Source organism: Vespa crabro, chromosome 11 (assembly GCF_910589235.1).
Source record: "Vespa crabro chromosome 11, iyVesCrab1.2, whole genome shotgun sequence".
In the NCBI taxonomy this organism is placed as follows: Eukaryota; Metazoa; Arthropoda; class Insecta; order Hymenoptera; family Vespidae; genus Vespa; species Vespa crabro.
Window position 1 is genome coordinate 162,675 of NC_060965.1, and position 24,924 is coordinate 187,598.

Sequence of the window (24,924 nt, forward strand, 5' to 3'; positions counted from 1 at the left end):
ATATGCGTCGCATGAAATTAGCGGTTTGCGATAATAAACAAATCGCTTTCTCATATTCAGAGACGTTAATTATTATATTTCTAGCAAGAATCAGGTCCGGCGTATCGACCATCGGTCGTTAAAACTAATATATACGCTATCGGCAGAGAGTAGAAGAACGAAAAAGAAGATCGAAAATAAGACAAGTTCGCCGAGGCGACGAGATTTATTTACCTTTTGCCCTTCCCGCGCGACCAACGAAGAAGAATTTTTCTCCTCGTGTCGTCCCGTTAGAACTCGTTTCGCTTCCCTCCTTTTTCTTTGGCTTTTCAACTGCCCGTATATTATACGAGGACGTACAGCATTATGCTACACTTTCGACTGTCTATAGGTTGCACTAGGAGCTGCCAGAGAACAGAGAGGAGAGGGAGGATGGTGGCGTACGGTGTATTATGCCACACCCACGCGGAGCGTCCTCGCGTTATTTACGCGTCTCTCGTGGTACCATTGAAAAATAAACTACTACGTCGAGAAGAGAACCTGGCGATACGAAAGAAATCCTTTGTTACGATGGGGGACAGGTAGTAGCTAGCTCTCCTTTAGAAATCTGCTCTATGACGAGAAAAACTAATATTATAATGATATTATATCAAAGGAATAAGAAATGTTTATGAAACTTTTTAAATGCTCTTTTTAAATTCGTGCCTTCGTACAATAAAAGCATTATATTTATATTCTATGCGTGAACGTAGAACGCGATTTTCTTCCCATTTATATCCTATAATATCGATCAATGTCAAAAAATCCGACCACAAAAGCTTTATCGAACACCAGGTAGCGATCGCCTGCGAAAACTTTGTTATTCGTAACAGGAAGTAGGTACGGCGAGGAAATGATGACTCTTGCATTTAACGGTTAAAAATCGCTAGAAGGATGAAGGAAACTTGTAACGAGTATTAATTCATTGATTTACGCTGTTAGTTTCTGAGTAAACTATTAATTTTACAACTGTCTCGTTGTCGTCTCGGATGAAAGCATCGTCGAGTAACTCGTCGAACGGAGGCATGGCTTTCGCCGTGAATGGAACGGCAAGATTTACGAGTGAGAATAAAATTGTCGAACAAATTTATTACCGGTCGTGGCGATTTAATTATTTTAGAAAAGGTAACTAGTATATATTCAAAACGTTATACCGTCCTAAGCCGCAAGCATCCTCCCTCCCTCTCTCTCTCTCTCTCTCTCTCTCTCTCTCTCTCTCTCTCTCTCTCTCTCTCTCTCTCTCTCTCTCTCTCTCTCTGGTTACTCGCAAATTGATAAAAAGGTGGCACTCTAGGTCCGAGTTCTCAGGAGCTTTTAGTCGGCAACCAGAGACGCAAACCACCGACGTCATCACGAGCATCGCTGGTAACACGACTACGAGCAACCTCCCTCCCCAACGACCTTTAATTTCCCTCTCACAGACCGTTTCTTCCTTTTTCATTGTCATCCACCGGAGTGAATAGTGGATAAAAGGACTCTACTCGAGAGATGGTCGAAAAGTCGATCGAGACGAGAGGAGGTCTAGTTAAAAAGATTACTAGAAGGGGAGAAGGTGAGAGTAATCACGAGGAAAAATACGAAACGAGCTAATTCAAGTTGCACGAGGAGTTTTCTCTCCCTCCCCCCCCCTCTCTCTCTCTCTTCTTAAAGCTGACTCTTCTCTCCGGCAGTTTAGTAGAAAACGACGAAACAAATCCACCCACCGATTCCGTCTAATCGAGTAAGAAATTCCTTTTCCTCTTCTCATTTCTTTTTATAGAATCACCTCTATTCTTTGTAACGATACCAAGATCGCGGATCAACAAAGACGAATCGACAACGTTTTTCAAAGGATTGTAGATTTTTTTTGAGTTACACCGGGTGTCATGATTTTAGATCCAACTTTACCTATCTCCCTTCCTTCTTTCTTTCTTTTCATTCTTTCCCACCTCGCAGCAAGTTTTCATCGTCGCGCAACAAAACATTACACGGAGAATTATTACGTCGAGTAGGTCAACGAGGAGATCATAAAGATGACGAAAAGAAATGGTATATCGTATCTTATTTCGATTAATTCGCGCATACCCTTCCTTCGTACGTGATATCAAAGGAAATAATTAGTATCAGGGTGAAACGATTAAAAGCTATATTAGGGGGATTTTGCGTCCGAGGAGAAGTCCGGACGATAATTTGCTCGATTAGGCCTCCGAAATATGATGCAATACTGTTGCATTCTCGTTGAATCGTATTTCTAACGATATATATCCTCGGAATAGGTCCCAGCAAGTATTATTCATAAAGCAGATCGTTCGTTGACTTTTACGAAAAGTTAAAACTCTAGACTTTTCGTCGCGTGGAAAAAAAGAAACAAGATAATTGTCGGAGCAAACACCCTTGCGATGACACTGGAATTGTAAAAGAGTCGGATGAATAAAAGAGGAAGGACGACAAGGGTAGGATGGTTGTGAAGAGGGGAAAAAAGAGAGGATCATTACAGTGTGATTTGAATGCTAAGAGTGAAGCGCTTCGTTAACGGGATCCACTTGACCCGGTAACGAAACGTAACGATCCTCAATGTCTTTCGTTTCTATTCTTCGAATAGAACGGAAGCGGTAGAGTAGCGTTGTTGATGGATTTCGAGAGGTCGGCGTGCTTGCACGTATGTTTCTAACTTTACGCATTCTATAAAACGTATCGACGTCGTCGACGAAAATAAAACCTATTGCCTTTCCTCTGAGAAGATGAATGAAATAGCGGAAAGTAACATCGGATTGACGAAAGCTATATCGATCGATTAGAGAAATTCATTTTTTGCTCTCTATTCTTAGAGATCTTTAAGAAGTCTTTTGTCTTGTTACCTCTTATTTCGGAACATTCTCTATATTCGCGTACACCGTGGGAGTGTATGTAACGCGTAAGCGCGTTATACGCCAGTAGATCGGTCCGCCGAGCCACTTGACTTTCTTATCCGTCTCTGTGCCGTATAATTCATCGTCCCTGAAGTACACCGATGCAGATATCGGCTCGTTATGCGGCCGACTCGAAAGCACCCTTCGCTACCCTCTCCCGACTCTAACCACTCTCGATTCATTCGACTTCTACTTTTGTTTTATGCAGTTTTCCCACCACGGAGAGTTCTCTGGGCTACATCGGGGAGGGGGGGGGGGAGCATTAATTAATCGAAATCCATAGAGGATAAGATATCGTCTCCTCGGCTTTATATATTTTCCTGTTTTCTCTGTTTTATTGAATTTCCTGCTCTTTGGAGGATAACTAGTAATTTTTTAATAACGCCGTGATAAATGATTCGTTTGGACGAACGAAAGCAAGTTAACGAGGGCCTTGCGTCTGGTTATGCATCAAAGTCCTTAGTCTTTCGGCTCGATGAAAACACGAGAACGAAGACCCTAGGAGTCGATGAGGGGAAAAAGAAAATCGTGCACGCACGACGTCTAGCTTGTTCTAAAAGAAAAAGAGAGAGAGAGAGAGAGAGAGAGAGAGAGAGAGAGAGAGAGTTGATTATAATATATGAATATTCAGTGGTGCGAGTCCGCCTTTGCTATTTCTTCCCATTCTCTTCTAGGTAAGTCTGCTAACCACGTAACCCCACTCTACCACCGTAGGCTACCCTTCTCGAGGAACTTTTGAAAGCAAGCTTAATTAATTTTCCCAAAAGATAAAATTCCTCGTTAACGCTGTTTCGTATTAATACGAAACAAAATAATACGAGGAAATGGACGGGCACCTTTATATCGATGCGATCGTAATCGTTTAATAATCAAAGACAGACGGGAGACGTTAGTACGGGTAATGATGAAAGAGAAGGATTATGTATGGAGCCGTGTATACGTCGGCGGCTCAGAAGGATGCTGCGCGCCAGATAAACGGAAGTTCGGAATTCAATCAACGTTTGTCGCTGGTTCGTCTGCCTTTGGTTTACCTTTGTGCCTTTGGGTTTATGTAACTTACGCCGGACAAGCAAAGTGTACGTAGCTGGATAAACATTCCAGGAACGTTAAATTTATGCGATAACCTATCGAGCTACTTGCTTTGATCGCAACTAATAGTAAGAATTTACGCGATATTAAGAATTTTACGATTCCATCCAGGCTTCTTTTTTCTTTCCTTTTTCCTTTATCCCTTCTCTTTTTCTTTTCTTTCTATTTATGTTTTCCTCTCTTCTTTGATTTCGCAGGAAACCATAATTGTATGACTTTGGTCGAAACGATTTGTGAACCATTTTACATTTATCTATCCAAGTTTTGAAACGATAACGTGTTTACATAGTACATAGATAGGCGATTAGATACTCCATACCGGTAACGCTGTTTGCGAAACAATCGGAATGCTATAAATTCGCAGCGGCTCAATGACAAGCTTTGTATTTTCCGTCGAAAGAGGCTATTGGCTATTAACTGTGTATGCGTGCACGCGACCGGCGCGCCGGAGAGATAAAATACAGGTAGGTAGGTAGGTAGGTAGGTAGGTAGGTAGATATATACATACATGCATACATATATATATATATATATATATATATATATATATATATATATAGGATATCGAGGCCTTGTTAGTAGAGATACCAGATAGGCGATACGAGAGCGAACCGAGGCAGTTTCGTTTGCGAAAAAGACTCTTCGAATCTGTACCTACTACGCCTAGTTCCGAACGAAGCGAAATGAAACGAAACGAAACGAAACGAATCGAATATATTTGAGAGGCTAGACCTCATTTCCGGGCGATGCGTTTAAAACCGACAAGGAAACAAAGCGGCTATTGTATCGTTGCTACCTTTTGTCAGACAACGACGCGCGTCAAGCGAACTTTAAATTACTCGCGATCTTGTACTCTCGTCGAGTACAATCGATTCGTTTGAAACGCGCGTCCGGGGTACGTCTTTTTATAGGAGCCACGTAGAACGAAACGAAATACAATTGCACTAGTTGGTAGCAATGTTTGGTAGGAAAAAGTGAAAACGGAAAAGAGCTACGGGTTGGAATGGCACATTAAAGTTAGCTTGGTCTTAAGGACGAATCCTACAGTTTCCTATCCCAAAGGGGAAACGCGTATAAGCTCGGCCAACAGTGCTTTGTTCCTTTGCCGTCGGCCTTTTTCTCGTTCACGAAGCCGTTGATTCTGTGCGGCATGCGTAAACGCATCGGGAATGCTAAATCTATGCAATAATCTATTCCCAGAGACAGAGGTGCACGTAGGCGAGGGGTTGCGTCGAAGCTAATGCGCATTGACGTAGAGGAGAAGTCTACATCGAAAGCTCGCACAAGCGGCTAATCCATGCAAATGAGCATACACATGCCTGACGGACTTGTGCGGTAGCCGGTCAAAGGACCTTCCCTAGATACTACCTCACCCTTTCGCGATGCTTACGGCAGGCACGCGCGAATGCACATGTATGCTCGCTCGTACGCACCTACACGAGCGGGCACCTTACAACTACAGCAAACTCGTATTACTCCTCGTCGGTAGTATTTTACTTGGAGAAGGTAGATAAGTATCCGTCGAGATCATAAATCTCCTTGGTATCGATAGTCGGACTTTTCGACGACCTCAGTGTCTCTTCCCGAGTACAAAAATTTCCCTTACTTTTATTACTCTTTAATTTATTTATTTTTTCTTCTCTCTCTCTCTCTCTCTCTCTCTCTCTCTCTCTCTCGGCGTTAAAGAAAAATATTATGCTTAAAAGATATGCAACTTTGGGAAGCACAGCGGAAAGTTTTTAAGAAGAAATCCACTCGTACCGAGTAGATATTCGGTGTTATTTATTTCCCTCGCTCTCTCATTCAATTCTGCTTTAGAACGATCCTCTGCAGTTATATCTCACCAACTTGAATACACTCTATGTACGGGTATATACAATGTCCACAAAAGGATCATACATATTCAGAGCAACGTTACATTTATTAACAACGATGGTGAAAAGGACGAAACTAAATTTACGGTCGAGATCATGGCGACGTAGACGTCGTTAAAATTCTTCCTCCTTGCAGACTTTTTATTCGCAAGACTTTACGGACGTTCGATCGTTAACTTCTGACCACGTTTTAACATTCTTCCGGGACTCTTATCGCTTTATTATAATCCAATATGACATCGTAAATCGACTAAGGGGGAAAGTTTAATGCAATTGAATTAAAAGGATCGACTTTGCAATTCCACCTGGTGTGCTCGATAATCTCGTTCATTTCGTTACGATATAGATCGATCGATCGATAACTATTCGTTCATACGAATTATTTGATTTTCTCGACTCTTTTACGATACTATTTCCACGCCGTTGGAATGGGATAGACACCTGGATAGGCTTGGATGGACGCGCGCACGCACGCATAGAGCCATGCTTGCTCCGAGAAAGGGCAACGAGGGAAAGCTTTTTAGCAGCGGCTTTTTCGCAAGAGAGTAATTATTTCGTGAAAGAACCGACGGACCGATACGGGTTCGATAAGGGCGATCTTGTTGCGTGTGGCCGTACACGTACAAATCGCGCGTCTCTTACAAATTCGTGAAATATCCAAGCTCTCTTTCGTTCTCTTTCGAAAGTGAAAGGGGGAAGGAAAATAGAAAAATAAGGAAAAGGAAAAAGAAGAATAATCGGAAGGAGGAGAAATAAGATACAATAGAGAGCCGGAAAAGCTGAATTCCGGTGAATGAAACGAAAAAGGGCGTTTGTCCATAGGTAATAATAGTACCACTCGAGGCAATAATTCTTTTAAAACTTTCGGGATATTGAAAAAGCGAGGGGAGTCTCCAAATCGATGACAAAAGCGTCGAGGTTGCGGACGACGATCGAAGAATCAAAGTTTTCTTCTAGTAAACCAAACGAAAACGGAAATCCGATTGATACTTATCGGTATTTGTAGATCGAGGTATTTGTAGATCGACGTTTCAACATTTGGTTTCGTCTATCGACGAAAGCGCTCGTAATTGAATCTACCGAAAGGATTTCCTACGTTCCGAATCCGTAAACCTTGCTCTCTCGAAAGAGGAATAGATTCGGTGAAAAAGCATTGATCGCGTGCGAAACGACCGGCTTCGCCTGATTTCGAATAAATGCATCGAGTCTCTTGGGTGTGAAGAAGGGAATCTTCTAGTGGAGTTTAGGTAGCGAAATTGGGCGATATCGTGTTAGCGAGTGGGTGGGGAAGTAGGAAATAAAAGGCAGCGCAAAGATCTCCTTTCGATCTCCTTTTTCTTATCTTCGCTCCGTGTCTCCTATCGTCGCCTTGGTTAGCCCCGAGAGCGAGAAAGTAAAATAGCTTGGGTTAGAACACACTAAACCAGTCTCGGGGCCAGTCCATTACCGTTGGACGTCACGTATATCCGAGAATCGAGCTACAAGTTGTTTCCACCTAAACTACGCGCGTTCGTTTAGTTTTCACCCAACGAACGATCGGCGGTTTGTAGAAGGAACCGATAAGGACGTCTTAGGTGTAATTTCCTCCTTAGCCGTAGCGCCTTAGTCCTTTACCTTCGCCTCGATAATCGATAGACGATAGAAAAAAAGTCTCCGTCTTTTCTCGATATCGTTTCCCCCACCTTCGACCGTCGCGGGGCTCCTTATAAATCGATCTTCTTTATCGCTATTGCACGCGCACACACACACACACATATATAGGTGCGCCCTAGTCGTAAGAAAGAGAAAATTTTCTTTCTGCTGGATTCGATCGCACGAGGAGAAAGAAAAAACTTTTGCTTGGTCGGCCTAAAATGGGAGAGAAAGGTGAAAGAGAAAAGTCGAGATCGCGAAAGCCGGTATATTACGTTTGCATGAAGTTACTCCGCCGTTGGAGTTTATTCACTGTGGTACAGGTTAATGGTACTCTGCAATTTAGCGTAGCGCCGACGTTGAAAACTCGAAAATTGTTTAGAACGTCTGCCTGGGTTAGCGGTGGCACAGTTGCATGCGCACGCTTAATGCCAAACGCGACGACGTTGTCCACTCGCTGCCGCTCTTCTCGCTGATTAACCCCGTCCACAATTCGAGTGGACAATTTTATTCGAGTTTTCGCCTCTCCTAGCCGAAATAGAGTCGCCGCGGTCGAGCCTTTTGCCCGTGACCCGCGATCCTCCTTGTCCGTCTCCTCTTACTCCCTTCACAGGGGCTACGTTATAGAAGAGAGCGTGAATTTACAATGCAAATTCTTCTGTTTAAATAAACATTGACCGAGCGGATCGTGACTGAAACACCAGAACGGCGATGCTTAAACGCCGTACTCCTATTGCAGTGTATCCCACCACATAACTCTCCGACTTCTATTCCCCGAGTAGAAAGGGGATATTTTTATATATGCCCCGGGGAAACGCATCGAGAAATTTTACGCCTCGATGACGACCGACAAATCTCTATAATGCATATTCAACTTCGTAATGTCCCCTCTACGTTCGATTCTCGCACGTAAAGAGTTCTTTTCCACTTTCATCCACTTCGTTCGTTTCTATTTTCTCATTTCGCCGAATCGAATCACTTTCCTCTATTCTTTCGTCCGACGTACACCCTCCAACAACGTTTCTACCTTTCTTTTGCTCTTTGCATTTTCTATTACCGTTTTCTCAAACAAAGAGAAACAAATATACTACCTTTTCTCTTTGCATTCGCAAACCGTGCTGCTAAGAAAAGTGGATGTGCTATATTATTATGTGGATGTGTGATTTTCGGGCTGCGATGCGCGTTAGGTAACGCGTTCGTTAAACGAGTCATCGTTAAAATGATGACACACCGTACAAAAGGGAGAAGAAGAAAAGAAGTAATTATCGAAAGGACAGGCACATTGATGGCTGATTAGCCTGACGTAATCTTGTTACTTTGTAATTGAGAAGGAAGCAGTGTTTTCGAAGACGCACCAAGCTTTAGAATATCGTTGTTAACGAGCAAGCGGGATGCGTCCGCGTCAATTAAGACGCCTCCCGTTGCGTCGCGTAGTCCTCTGCTAATAGGATTCCTGTCACTTTTCGACCAAGGTAAGATATATTTACCGCGATTATGACAATGGGAGTCTTGAAAAAGATTAGTGGAGCAACTATGACTTCGCGCATAGCGCTAACGGAGATGGATGTTGAAATTAAAATGCCTATAAAATTTTCCAAACGAGATTTATCGTTGATTTATAATCATTTAATTCGAATTCATCGTCTTCTTTGTACTTATCCAAAAGTGGACGCGCGAATAGAAGAAATCCTAGACAAGGATCAGTAAATCTAAAGGCACGTAAACCTACTCTTCGACGCGGAGGATAAAGATGAGAGTACGAAGAGGAGTAGAATGAGAGTGCCGGAGATAATAAAAGCAAAGGAAGAGAAGTAGAAAGAAGAGAATTCATTCGTTAGACCTCCGATTTTCGCTATAGAGGTAGTCTAATTACCTTGGAGAAGGTAATTAATGCGCGAGAAAAAAGCTCGGCAATGAAATAACGAGGGAAATGGCAGGGGCAGAGGGAGATGGAGGGAAAGACAGAGAGAGAGAGAGAGAGAGAGAGATTCGTGCGGTTTTCTCCGGGATTTTTGCCACTGTCACCGTACCAGCGTTAACAACGGTGTACTTGGAAACGTGTAACGACCAGGATGTCTCGTTTGCACGATTCCTCCTGCTTTAAGCGCGCTACTACAGGTAGTATAGAGTACGGCAGCACAGGCAACCCCTATTCGACGGCTAAAATATCGTCCTCCATAAATCGCTCGACCGGTCAGCCGAATGGCGATGGTATTATAAAACGATGCTAAATTAATTTTGATTCTAGCAGAGAAAGTAGTCTTTTCTATCTGTCCCTCTTTTCTACCCACCTCTCTCTCTCTCTCTCTCTCTCTCTCTCTCTCTCTGTTGGCAATAGTATCCATCTATCTTTATCTCTCTCGTTGGTTTCGACACTTGGTACGACGCACGCGCACGGTTATTAATTACCTTCGAGTGGATATTGAAATAGGGATTTACGAGCAACAGGGAGCAATATCGTATCGTTCCTAGTACGTATATACATATGTCTATGTACGCGAAGAACGACATCCGCGTATACAACATACCTGATACATATATATGTACCTACCGCGTATTCTTCATCTCGCTTTTCTTTTTTCTCTTTTTGCTTTGTTGCATTCTTCTTCTTCTTCATTTTTCGAAACACCCTCCGTATACACGTGAAACCACTTTAATTCGTCGTTCGATCGTTCCTCCTTTTCCTCCTCGGCAAGCTCGCAACGCGTTGTGAATTATGCAACGAATCGCGAACGGAAAACGACAAGAGAGAGAGAGAGAGAGAGAGAGAGAGAGAGAGAGGAAGGAGAAAAGTCGGTATTACCATGTACTCGAGAAGGTGTCCTAGTTGCCGAACGTTGAATATCGAGGAGAAACGACGAATCTGGTTGAGGATACACCGAATCTCCAAATCTTATCTCGCAATTTTGTTTATCGACGAAATCTCTTCTGGTCGAATGGAAAATTCTTTTTTTTCCCCCGCCCTTATTCGATCTTTCTCTCAAATTGAGAGAGACGTCTCAATAAAAGGGTTCGCGCGAGCTCGGAATCGATCCTGCCGCGAGCGAAACGTAAATCGACGAATAGCACTCTCTGATGGAGTCGTCATAGTTATCAAGAATTTCGAACAGCTCGTCCTTTTGCCTTGAAACGTTCGCAACCCGATCGATCGAAATCGTCATAAACTCGTGTCGTTTCGAAGCTTTTGTACCTTCGACGTCAGCGAGAGTAGGGAAGGGGAATAAGAAGCCCGAGGGCAAACGATTCTATTCTCCGTCCTATCTCACATCGATTCTATATTGTGTCGAGGGATGGCACAAATATCGCTGATAGCTTCATTTAAGAAGCTAAAATATGATATAATCCTACTTTCTCTAAAAGTTTGATCTTGAGAGGAGACTCTAGATACGATGTCTGACTGAGAATATCTTGCTTTGTGAGAAAAAAATGTGTTAACCGACATTTAATTGAACTTTTCTAGTTAGCAATTTTAAGACGACAAATTTTGTGTTTTAGATTTTTCTTCAAACTCGTTTAATTGGAAAACTTTCTTAGCGTCGATTCAATTAATTTTAAAAGCATTTTATACGTATGCCAAAGTGATCTTCCATTTATGAGGAATTACTTAACGTCGAAATATTAGAAAGAGAAAAATGTCTCGAACGGAGTGATATTCCCTCGAGAAATACGACATATTATGTGAAATTCGGATTAATTCGTTTTTTCTTCGGTCAGCTTCACTCATCACTGTGTATTCGTCTATAATCATCGAACGAATTACATTGTTTAAGTGCCGCGCCCTCTCTTCGGTTTGATTATTTTTTCTTTTCCCTCCTCCTCCTCCTCCTCCTCCTCCTCCTCCTCGAAGAGAAATCGACTTTGCGCTCCGACCAACCCACGATTCCACGACGATGGAAATCTCTGTCGCGGCCAATTTCACTCGCCGAGCTCGTAATTCTCTTTTCTCCTAGTTTTATTATCTTCGTAAACCCGTCGACGTCAGGTGCATGTAATTTCTCCGAAATAGGATGTCGAGAAGGCATTACGCCGATAGAGAAGCAACGGCCACCTTTCGATTAGCGAAGAATGTCCTAATGACCGCGATATCGCGGCCAATGTCCTTTTTATTACGTCCCACTTGTATAACGAGGTACGTTGTAAAATGGCAGATATCGGCAGATATAGAGGATAATTATAAAGGTGGTATACGTACGCGTACGTAGAACGACGCGACACGAGAGTTCTTTCGTCTATTCGTCTATTAACGAGGAATCCCCTTCCGACGGGAGGAGAAAATCGCAAGTGTTTGTAGTATTTAAACGTGTATAAAGGAGAATTTATATAACGAGAGAAAAGAGAGGGCAGGGCGATTTCCCGTTGACAACGATCACAGCCTGATTCAACTCGCTAAGAGGAAATCGTTACGCACGAGCCGTCTCGTTCCATTCGAGACGCAACGATTTACCATCGGGCATTACGACAGGAAATATAATTCTAGATTGAAACTGACAAAGCAATTTCGGCTGGCCATTTCGCGGAGGACCGCTCTTCTGACCGAAATATGACCGAATGGGGATTTATTATCGGTCATTATAAACCATAATAACCCAAGTAAGTTTACTATTCGGCACGTCCAACGAACACACGCTCAGGACGAACGGATATCCGTTTACGTCGTTCAGCTTCGTCGTCTTTGTTATATAGGAGGGATGAAAAAAGGGATGAAAAAAGTTTCGAGGAGTACAATACGAGGTTGTAACGTACCTACGAAAACGAATATAAGTGGTGATACTTCGAAGGTACGATTTCGAGACATCGGTGTAGTCTCGATAAAATCGATCCAAGCTCTTCTTTTCAAACTATTATCAGCCACCACGCTGGTAGAATATTCCCTTTGAAATCGTGCCCTCCTTCACCGTTTTCAAGTTTTTAAATGCGCCCTGTCCCACATATAACTACTACGATACGATTCGGTGTTTTACCGACGACATTTATAATAGATTTTCACTTTGTGAAAGGTGCTCGATGGGATGAGAAATGCATTGTTACCAAGTGCCAGGCGACAGAAGGACTTCGCTAAAGTAGATACCCCAAGAGGGATGCAAGGTGAAGATGAAGGGCCTCGAGTACGATTCTAGATGATGCGAGAGGGAGAATGAGCGAGGGTGGACCTTTCGAAAGAGGTTGCGATATCTCGGCCGGCTTCGAGTGCCATCGAGTGTCTCTCGCCAAAAGATGATACGACACGGCAGCTCGACCGATTTTTTAATAATCTCTCTTTCCTCGTCCCATCGATTATATATAATCGAACGAAAGAGAATTTATTTAACCAAAAACGAGACGAAACGAAGCGAAACGGACGAACGTACTATGTTTTATCGGTCGGAATAATAATCAAACGAGAAGGATGCTTTCGATAATAAATTATCTGAAATTTCGATCACGCTCTTTATTTCGGAAAAAAGGCTACTTTCAGCGGTACACGATGCATACGCATACACATCGACATTAATTCTCTCTAACTCCTTTTTAACCCACTTAAATACATTCGTACGGTCTGAAATCGTTCTAGGAATGAATCGTCCCATGAATGAACTGATAATGCTACGCGTTACCAGTACAGATGGTTAGATTCGTTAACTCATCGGCGTTTCATCGGCGAATTACGGAACCGCTTTGAATACGGCAAAGATCCACTTTCATATTTACAAATCTTGTTGACTTACCGAAAACGGCCAAGACGGTCGGACAATCTCTCGTTTACGTACCTGGAACAAAGAAGAACGATACCTTTTTTTAATACGACGATGAATGGTCTCAAAATTGGAATGAGAATGAAGATGAAATTTTCATAGTACGTAATTGTAAGCCACGCGTTTGAAATATCAAGCATGGCGTTTTATCGATGTCGCGCGACAATAGATCGCTGATTGACAATGGTACATGGGTAATCGAGTTTCCACCGAACTGAGAAAAGTGAAAAAAAAGAAAAGTGAAAAATTATTATTTTGTGGACGGCAAATGTCACGTGGTGTAATAGGGTACAAGATTAATAACACCAGTGATATCAGTTTATCGAGTAGATGGAATAAAAGAAGAAGAAAAAAAGTTCGACGAAAGGAAACACGCTCGATGGACACCGGGGTGGGGGTGGGGGGGGGGGGGGGTCGATCGCGTTTATATAGAAATTTTATCGATGAGAAGCACTCAATGGCGAACGGAGAAGGATATTCCCCTTTTGAAATAAAAATTACGGGGACGATTAATTAAACGGATAAAGTGATAGAAACGCGAATTATAACTATAAACTCTGAACGATTCCAGTTAAGCCGTAACCCAACCAAGTAGATACACGTAGGAAAGTCATGCGATCGATCTGGATTGTCACGTTTGCCATTTTATCGATTCTATCCGACGAGAGGACAGGTTTGAGGCCACAAACTCGACTCGGATTACTCGGGGGTTCGAGAGCGCGAACACACCGCGCGAGGAGAGTTTCAACGAGCGCGAACACATCGTTGACCCCTTATCGTTGTTTAATGCTCGTTGGATCTCGTTGCAATAATAATGTGTCTACAGGTTCGCTAACCCAAAGACTCGGTTTGTAATTCTAGTATCCGGCAGGTAGCTTCAAGTACAACAAGAGTTAGAGAGGACCGAGCGAAAGACGCGTTAAAGCTGAACTAACATCTCGGAAACTGTGTCATAGTTCTCGTCGATTAAAACCAACCTTCGTTCTTCGCCGTTATCTCTCTATCATCGTGAACGTTATCCGCGAAGCATAGACCAACTCGAACCATAGCTCGTGTCACGATTCGACTAGAGATCGTTCGGACGCATAGCTGGTCAGAAATGTCATTGTACCGGTGCCATTTTCCTTAATGAAAGTGACACCGTCGAAACGAGCATGAACTTTCCTCCTACTTGCGAGACAAACGTTATCGAACGTTTCTCTTCAGAGGCACTTCCAGTCAAATAACGAAGCTTTAGCCTCTCGTACCTACGAAATTCTATTGAAGATAGGGGAGGGGGGTGGTGGTGGTGGAGGGAGAGATGCGTCGGAGATCTCGCAAGCACGCTCGGCGAGCGAATCCTGAAATATGCGCAACGGGCTATCATAGTCGTGTATACCATCCCGAGCTCAAATCCCGTGACTCCCCCATCTCCTCCATATATCTGTCTCTGCCTCTCCTTTTGTTTCTCATACCACTCGTCCACTCGAGTGGTGCAATCGCGCTACTCTCGCGTTACTCGGTGCGTCCTACGATGTGCGCGTGCCTTTCTATATAAGCATCTACGAAGAAAACGACGAGATATATTATAAATATCGCGATTCCCTCGATCGGCCATCCATCAAAATCATCCGGTGAAGAATCGCACGCTGTATTACCAGGCTTTCCTTACGAAATTCAAAGTGTATAATACTTTGATGCTGTCGGCTAAGAAAATAATGTCTTTTCTCGGACGTCAAAACCGAAAGAAGGTGTCTATGGTAGAAACGTTAAAAGCGAGGAAAACTAGGAAAAGCAGTAGCGACCGACTTTTGAGCTCGAAACGGTCTAACTCGACGCTTTGACTCGTTATATTTTTGACACGAAAAACGTCGTCGTCGTCGTCGTCGTCGTCGTCGTCGTCGTCGTCGTCTTGATGGGCTGAATTACACAAGCGTGCGTTTGCGAGACGCTCCCGCGGTTCAGGTAATTGCAAATTTCTGCGCGAGTCGGTCTTTGTCCTGTGAAAGAAGAACTTAATTAGAGCATTTCGTTCGAGGGACGACGTCTATGTGAGTCTAACGTCTATGTGCATCTTTGTAAGCGTACATACGCGTTCTCACGTTCACTGGCCGAAAAGCGTGATCGACGAAAATTTTCACCGAATAAATTGTCTTTCGTTTTGTCACGTTATTCTAATTATTATCCATTATTATCAATATTAATTGCATCTTTTTTACGAAAACGTGTCAAGCCGACGGATATGGATTTCAACGAAATGTATTAAGGCGAAGAAAATTCTTTCGAAGAAAAAGTATACTCGCAAAAGTATACGGCGACGCTGAGAAGAGACAGAAAGTTACTTTTCCTGTTCGCTCGATCGATAGGAAAATATTATATAAAGGCCACGGTGAAAAACGAGGCAAGAAATGTAGGAGGTTTTGTGAAATTGCTCAAGCGTGTGTCCCTCGTGCGAATCTACATTCGATATTGCTAGCAGACACGACGACCCGTAAAATGCGATAAAAATCTTTCTCGTGGTTTCGTTTTGTAAAAGGAGGCAACTTTTTCTCTCTCTCTCTCTTCCACTAATAAGATTGGACGCATTTGCAAGAACGCGCTAGCTTTGTTCTCGACGACGATGGCCGACGTCGCGCCGGGGTAACATTATTGTCGACATTCTCGAGTCGAGTGGGAATCGCCTAATGGCTGGAGTTAGAGGAGCAGGAAGGGACAGGAAAGAAAGAAGAAGGAGAAAATAGAAGGATAGAGCAAGAATGTCCTGTCCTTGCCACGAGATTGCTTCCAGTCGGAGAACGAGATAGGTGGATGGGCACTTAAGATGAGGAAACCGTCATTTCGAAGGTTCGCGCGAGCTTTTCCGGGAGCCCGCGGCTGATAAAAACTCGGATCTGCTTTCTCGATACGAGCGGCGTGTCGAGGAAATGGCGGAAGAGCTTTCTCTTCTTTCCTAACACATTCGAGGAAAGTACGATAATGAAATCGGACGGTACTTTGGCTCTGCGAATTAAAATCGAAGACATTTCGTTATCGATACGTAACGACGATCGTAATGAGACACAACTCGAGAACGAGTTAAGGTTTAGCAAGAAAATAGAAAATGGACGATCGATCGAAACAATTAGACTTGGAAAATATCCATCGTCGATATTCTAATCGCGACGAATGGCATGTAAATATAATGCATTGGTGCATCGACTCCGATCGTTCGACTTTTTCTATCGCATCTACAAATGTTTGAATGCTTTTACGACGTATGATTGTAATAAAAATAAAATAATGAAAAAGGAAAAAGAGCAAAGTTTAGAATTGCTATTGTCGATGGTCCAGAGGTACAGTCGCGAAACGCGTAAACGCTTCGACGTGTACCTCCCCGCCATTACCGTGTGACAAAGCTCCGCTAGCACTCGGCGCTACCACCGACGACGCGACGGGAACATAGCCTCCGGTGGCGAACGCTCGGACAATGTTTGCTCGTTTAAAAGGCCGATTCTGGTTGGCGTTATAATCAAATTTGTGCACGGAGAAGATATCACCGTATTGAATTTCAATACAAAAGATGCGGTCGAACGAAACCTGATGCATGCTTTTTTCTCCCCTCTATATCTTTCGATCGCAAGTTATAAATCTCTTTTCGATTCGATTAAGAAATTTCTACTCGAGTTATTCTACGTCGGTACAAAGATGAAAGTTGAGTTTATTAAGTTGAATGAAATTCTTCACGTGCTCTCGCTCTACGTCTATATGACTCGCTCACGGTCTATTATAAAACAAAGCATCCAACGATGACAAGACTCCGTTGTATTATCTTGCGTCTAGTTATCAACGTCTTTTATAAGTCGGAGTCTTCCGTTGCATATTAATTATTAAGATCGGACTTAATTCCAGTCGATAGCACGTACAGAGTGCGATAAAAGAAGGAACGTCAACGCGAGAGTCTTTACGGTACAAGTGCTTACGATTGAAAAGAAAATAAAAGCAAAGAGAAAGAGTAAAAAAAGGCAAGAAAGATATGGATAGTCGCGAAAATTTCATTTCACAATGCATGAAAGAAGATCGACGCAAACTGTGCTGCCACCAGCACAGTACCAGCAGTAGCAACAACAGCGGCGGCGGCAGCAGCAGCAACAGCAGCAGCTCGATATTTGGAATCGAGCGAACGAGTAATTCGCAGCTCGTCGAATTACGCAGGAGGATTCTATTACCAAATTCTATATAATGACGGCAACGGTCCCCGACATCGATCAAGTTCGCGTTCTTTCTACCTACGCGTGAATCCATAGAAAATCCTTTTTCTTATCATTTCTTCTCTTCGAGATCACATAGGGCGAAGCTAATTGTAAGCGATATCGTCTCTCGAGAATTTCTCGGGCAAATTTAAGGAAGACCGAGGAAGGAGAAGCGAACTTGGCGCGAAACTTTCGCGAACGCGATAATCTCGCGAGAGATATTTCGATCCCATTTACGTCGAATTAATATTACGATTCTTTAGAAAAGTCTCCTCGAAGTCATTGAAAGTTTAATCGAACGCGCAAAAACGTTCCCTTCGTATTTTATTAAAAATTGTATATTTATCATCTCTTTCGATAACCACTGCTACTACCACTAGTAGTTGTTTTTATATCTCGAGGAATGGCAAGGTTCATAACGAAATAAATAAAGCAATCAGACGGACTTATTATTAGAAGATAAATCGTGCAAGTGTCCAAAAAAATAAGTCCTTTCGTTGCACTCGTTTCACTTCGCGTCGTCTTTCTCGTCGCAGATGAGATGAAATCGATGGAAATAATGAAAATGCGATGAGAACGAGGTAACGTCGAGTATAGGCAGGTAGGTAGGTGTAGGCGACTCTTTCTCTTTCTTTTTCTCCGCGTCTTCCGTCGCAGCCACAAAACCGATACCGAAGAAATGGTGAAAGAGTTTGGGTTTGAGGAAGAGGAAACTAGGGCACACGCAACTTCTCGATTACTTGGATTTTTAAGGCCTCAGCGTGTTCATGCACACACGTCAAACATAGAGAGAGAGAGAGAGGGGGGGGGAGGGAGGGAGGGATAAAAGAGGCATGTGGAAAAAGAAAGAAGAGAATTCATTCTAGTTCTCTTTCCCTCCCTCTCTACTTCAAGCCTTTCATCGTCTCCATTTCTCCAGTTCCCAGGGCATCCCTCTCTCCAGGCCACCGGAAAGCTTTCCTGGCGGCAGTACTCGAATGTCGTTGACTTTGATCGATCGTTCGCATTGTATTAATTAGGAGGCAAGCTGCCGACGAGTGGCAAGCCGGCGCGACGTTCTCGTCGTACCTCATCGTCTAAAGCGGAAAGCTTCGTTTTACTTTCGTCGTCGTCGTCGTCGTCGTCGTCGTCGTCGTCGTCGTCGTCCATCGTCCGGAGCGCGTACACGCTCTCTTTTCCTTTTTTCTTTTTATCTTCCTGGAGCTTTTCTAACGAAAGAAGACGCACTTAACCTGGTTAACCAATTCGCTCAATGGAAGAGTCGCTTTGGACGAGCATGCTCGCGCACGCGTCGGAGAGTCCGTATTTTCTATGGTCCATGGAATTGGACCGTTGCCGAGAGCAGGCAGAAACGTTGAAAGATATTTCTTTCTTTATTACTTGTTACAAAAGCTCGACTATAATCGAAGCTCTCGGTTTGGCCAAGCTCTCCGTTCGGATCGCTCGAGAATTGTCTATGGTTTCGTTTTACAAATTCACTCGACGTTGCTCGATTTTACTTTACGAATCGAATATACCGAATATATCAAATGTGGATCAACATAATAATCTACGCTACGATAGTTAAACGTAGCTAAGAAGGAATTAATATCGAAGTTGATCGAATCGCAGTTAAGAAGAAAGGATAAATCAAGTTATTTTCTCATCCTCTATAATGTTACTCTCGCACTTTCATATCGATAAAAATTGGAAAACGTGCGCGCCTCGTCTAAAAAGCTTCCTCTTACGATTCCAAGCTCGTTGTCGCGAACCATTCGTCATACTTTTTGGCCGGGAACCAATTCTAGCCGATAAGAAGGCACTTAGTTCGAACACGAGGAATCAATTTGCACCTACCCGGTTGGTAGTTTCCACGAAATGCACCGACAAGGTCCTCGTCATTTCGAGACGAAAAGGACGAAGAGATCTTCTTTAAGATTTCCGTTTCCTCTCTGCTAAGACGTCCTCCGAGATCCCTCGAAGAGTGATCCTTCGAGTCCTCTTTTCGAGTTCTCTTTTACCACCACCTTTTTCGTGCCACGAATCTCGTCCCTCGTAAAAACGGCCCCAGCTTGTGTCGGCGATAAACCGGCGAAGAATAATGTTTCGTCGAAATTATAGAGCCGATTTTGAGAGAGAGAGAGAGAGAGAGAGAGAGAATTCAAACTCGCGACTTTGTCGTTTCAATTATTTTCAATTATTATTTCGACGGGCACGAACCGGAACGAATTGTACCACGTTTCATCTCGCTCTCGTCCAAAACCATTTTTCTAGATCCGCCTAAAAGAAGCGGGAGAAGAATGAGAAAAACAGCGGTACGACGAAAGGATGATTATATCGCGATGATTACGCGATTGGACGATGGTACGCAACCACCGTTCCTTCTCGCGCGCGTGCCACGCGCTAAATCATAATGGTGCTTGGTATTAAGCCCCAGGCTCGAACCAATGGTTTAGAAAGCGGACGAGATGATACGCCCGGATAGCTACGCATTATTGTACCGCGGAACACGCATTAATAAAAACGAAGCGTAGTGTGTACGCGCGGATCCTAGCTGGCGCAGTCGTTAATAAATTAAAGTGCTGTTAGCGGATACAGGGAGAGCGTTTATCTATTATGTCGCCGTTCCATCCAGAAAGTGTCTACATATTTATAAAAGCTGCGTCGACTATGTCGCTCGGGTGTTATCGATATTTATGACATTGTTATTAATGTTAACGACAAGCCTATTCGTTGTCTCTGCGATAACGAAGGGAAAAATAAAAGACCGTCGTCGCAACACCTAATTTCACTATGGCGAGCGCAATTGTTTTTTCTCCTAAAAAAATTCGAGTGGGAACGTCAAATATACGTGCTAACTGCTGTTTCCATTTTTTATCGTTAATTAACAGTATCCAAGAAAATGGATCGACCGAGAGAAAAAAAGAGTAACCGCCTGGAATGGAGAACAAACTTTTCCACTCTATTCTTCTTTTCCTTTTTTTTCTTTTTTTCCTTTTTTTTTTTCTTTTTTCTCATGATGACAAGCGAGCGGGAGGTAAATATTATCTCGCAAAACGATATACTACTTTGCACGATTCGACGAGGTTTCCCTTTTCGTTTTTCTTTTCTTTTTTTTTTTCTTTTTTTTTTCTGTGAGACTGTCTTCGTAGGAAAAAGAAAAGAGAAAGAGAGAAGCTCGTGCACGATAAGGACGCCGGCGAAGTAAAAGACGAATCTTACGACTTTACGATCTGCTGCTGCGTGTAACGGAGAAAGAACGAATGAAAGAATGGAAGACGGACTGATAGAAAGATAAAGAAAGGGAGAGAGAGAGAGAGAGAGAGAGCGGGGATGGTATGAATATTGTCAGATGCGCGCGAACACGGACAATAGCGCAAACTATCGGTGTCCTCTGTCCTAGAAAACGCTATTATATTGGGATGGAGCCCGCAGGCTACAATACGCTAGGAGAAAGGGATTTTTGTAAGCTCGAATACCCTTTCTTCCTTGCGACTTTATCTCTTTCTCTCGTTTTCCATCCCCCATCCTTTTCACAGGTCCTTCTTCTCACGAACGACGCCGTCCTTCTCGTTAAGATAAACGTAGCAAATTTGCCAAATTTCCGTAAGTTAGCTCGATAATGGTAGACGAAAAAGCTGGTCGTACTGATGACCGTTTTTCTCTCTTTCTCTCGTAATTTTCTCGAGAAATCCGTTTAAGACGAATATCCTACATTTGACGAAACAAACGAAAGAAAATTCTAGTTCCATTTGTCTTGTCATGCATTCGCGGCCGACTCGAAGCAGAGTCGGCGTTGAATATCCGCAGCATATGGCCGCCACGAATCTTTGCGAGGAAACTTGCAGCGAATTAGTACCGCTTTGTTGGCTGCTCTCTTCGATCCGACCTTCTAGACTTCCCGTTTCCGTTTCTACGAACGCATCGAACCATCAACGTGAGCTCGCTCTCTCTCTCTCTCTCTTCCGAACTCCTTCTCGTGTATCTTTCGTCGTTCGACGACCCGAAAAAGACGACATGGTAGACGAGTAAACGATTACAATGATACGATTTATTTTGATTTCACAAATTTCCAACTTTTAAAGGGAAATTGAGAAGCGAACAAAGTACGTAGAGTAATTCTGGTCCCTTCGACCAGAATCCCATTTCTCGTAGTTGCATCATCCATCACGCGAGACACCGCGTTATCAAAGATCTTTCCTCGACTTATCTCGCGACTCATCGTGAAAGCGCACGTAGGAGGGACCGAGATAACGAGAGAGAGAGAGAGAGAGAGAGAGAGAGAGAGAGAGAGAGAGAGAAAGGAAGCTTGTGATATTCACGAAAGCTCGATTGCATCGGTATTATAGGCTTTTCCTATTCACGCTCAGCCAAAATGGTGGTACTGCTTGTTAGAACGGGAGTTGTTGGAGTTTCGAAGGGGTGTAAATGACGAATTAGCACTGCTTTTGAGATTACTTAACTCCGAAAGCAGAGAACAGAGAGAGAGAGAGAGGGAGACGTCAAAATGGGACGCGCACGTAAAAACGACTGAAATTGCTCTCAAATGGATTTACTCTGGAAAGTCGCAGAGACTGACAATGAGAAAAGAGGTTGAGAGAGTAAGAAAGCGAGAGCCGATCTCTCGAGCCGCCGCTACCACTCGACGACGACGACGACGACGACGACGACGACCATTCGAGCGTGAACGAATCTACCCTGTGCCGAGACGACGAAGACTTAACGAAAATCTAAATAAACACTGACGAATTTATCGCGAAGGAAAGACTACTCCCTTTCCTTCAAGAAAGCCAACAAAATTTATACGTTACTTCTTCGCGCGAGCCGATGAAGAGACAAAGAGAGAGAGGGAGAGAGAGAGAGAGAGAGAGAGAGAGAGAAATAAATACAAACGTTTCGGTTAACTTTGGTAAAAGTCACACGGATGCGCGAACAATGTCCATTAACTACATTTTAAAATCGGCCTTCGGCGCTCGCTCGGAATAAAGTTCTCCCGTTGCATAAGCTATGAACTCGGCAGTAGGTAGGGCTTTAAGAAATAAGAAGTGATTATCTTATATTCAATTCCGCGTTCGTGAGAGAACTCGAAAAGAAATCCGAAAATTGTGGCAAAACTCGCTCAGAGTTATACGAGGCTGGATTATCATCTTTCGGACGAAAGTTTTCTTTCTAAGAAAACTTTGAGCAACTAATCGATATATAGATCGCGATTATACGTTCTTTTTTGTACCAACGTCTTCGATACTTTTTACGATTAAGTCGACGTCGATGAGGAAGATTTAAAGACCGACCGCCGATCGTCGTAGCCATAAGAGAGAAAAAAAAAGTCCATTTTCTTTCTTTATACTTTTTTTTGTCTTGTTTTTTTTTTTTTAAGTTTCTTTCTTCCCTCTCAGAAACTCGATTAACTCGTTTAAAAAGACTTTTTGCCCTTTTCGTCGACACGCGCGAACTCATCCTCGACGCGATGGCGCTTTAAAGGTATTTAGCCGAGGGTCGAGCTCTCGAAAGCGTTTTGCAGAGAAAATAGCGAAATGTCGCGACACTTTCGCGATTCATCGGAAATAGATGAAGAGACGGGATATGCCGTTCCGAGCAGGAAACGAGCAGCTTCCATTAGACTTATTGGAGGAACTAATTCCGCGGCAGACTTAACAGTCTCCATTTCTGTCCCGGATTGTTCGGTATATGTATTCCGAGTGACCGAGTGCAAGCGCGAATGAATGCAAAACGCTTTAACCGGTATCATCCTGCAGCATCCCTAGAGAGAGATATGGGTCTGCCCATCTGGATAACGAGTGCTTCCTGTTTTGCCCTCATCCATCCAGGCACTAATGATGCTCCGCCTCTTCCAACAGCTTCTCTCTCTCTCTCTCTCTCTCTCTCTCTCTTTTTTCTGTTTCACTCGGAGCGTACGCTCGGTAACCAGGCTTCATTTTGCACCAGAACCGATGAAAAGTTTCTTAATATCCGATGAAAATGGAACCGTTAAACGCCGAGGAAAGTTCACAGTCGAATCGAAGTCGGTCTTTCTCTCGGTCCCCGAGTCTTATATATGTCAGGACAATTCCAATATCTCATCAACGTCATATTAGATATTTATATCGTAGCTCCAAAGTATTTCGTATCTATCGTACGAGGTATTACTCCTTTCGAGTAATATTTCTTTGGCAAGGAAACGGAGAAAAGTCCTTTCGTTTTTCCTTCGAACGATTCTACGGGCGACGATTACCTCGTAATTTTCTGCACGGTGCTTCGTCAACGTGAAAGAAAGCTGAAATAGGAGACGAGGAGAGGAAGGAGTAAAAGTAGAAAACCGAGTAATTCGATTTCGAAAAGATGGTTTGCGAACGTGACGATCGTTCCAGAAGAAGAAATCGTTTCGTGCTCGTACCCAACGATAAGAAAAAGACGAACGTTTCTGCGGGCCCTCGTAGAGAGGACGTAAAACTGGTTACAAGTAGGACAAGTCTCTTTGTCCGTCCTCTTCTGAGACGACAGGGAAGGCTCGTCGACGCGTAAAAGTAACAACGGCATAAAACCTTATCGCCAGCGGGCCAGACGGTCGCGGCCCTGCTTCGGAAACCTGCTCGTTGACCCGAATCATCCGTCAACGCGACGCCTTTTATTACGACGACGAGGAAGGAGTTTTTACCCTAAACACGATATATCCACCTGTATATATATATATATATATATATCGAAATGAATTTCCGTCGTCGACCATCTCTCATAGATTACCTCTGGGCTGCGTAGACGTTTCCGACGTGACAGAGAGACCGGTCCCTCCTCTTCTCTCTTCCTTTTCTTATGAAACTAGACACGGACCGGGGATATCTACCCGAACGAATATCGTTGTTTTTGAAAAAAGAAGTTGGATCCGAAAGAAAAGTTAATCATTGAACGAGCGCGAATCGGGAGAGATCTATTTTGGGATATCGGTTCGAATATAATGAAGACGCGTCAAAATTCCTGGCATAGAGCAAACATTGGCGATTCGGTCGAACGAGCGTCAAATAAATTCGTTCATGAATGACCGAAGCGATAACCGCATAAATAACAAAATTTTCGCTCCTATTTGAGATTCGAATGCGAATTATCGATACGGAATTATCAGCGCGGAATCCATCATCGTTTGGCATTACGCAGAATCGTTTACATGGAAATTGTAAACCGTCTCGTCGACGAATTCGACCTATTAACAAGGATTATCCGACATCGTAAGATAATATGAAATATATTTTATAGATATGAAGGCGCTAGGATGGAACGAATGATCCCGATATCGCGCTACGATCGAACGGAACGCGGACCCCGTTCGAATTTAGAAGGATTCGCGTTCGCGCCAACATAGAGGGCATCGTCAAGATCGTCGATAAAACGACGGCTGAGCTCGGGTTTTACTCGGAGCAGGCCGAGTGAAAGCCGGTCTTCTTTTATACGCTTTGCCCGACCCTTCCTAGACGTTTCTCCTTAGATGCTCGATAAACGAGAGAAAAGCTCG

General features: G+C 43.4%; 1 protein-coding gene across 8 annotated transcripts in view; it reads right to left on the bottom strand.

The window, feature by feature from the left end:
• Positions 1-24,924, bottom strand: part of LOC124427869 (dystrophin-like) — a 222,033-nt gene that overhangs the window by 70,050 nt on the left and 127,059 nt on the right. For 7 of the 8 annotated variants that reach the window (XM_046971250.1, XM_046971253.1, XM_046971249.1 and 4 more), the window contains one exon: positions 13,207-13,248. The exons of the other annotated variant lie outside the window; for it this stretch is intronic. In XM_046971250.1, coding sequence (XP_046827206.1) covers positions 13,207-13,248 — 42 coding nt within the window. The remainder of the gene's footprint in view (positions 1-13,206; positions 13,249-24,924) is intronic. 8 annotated transcript variants of the gene reach the window in all.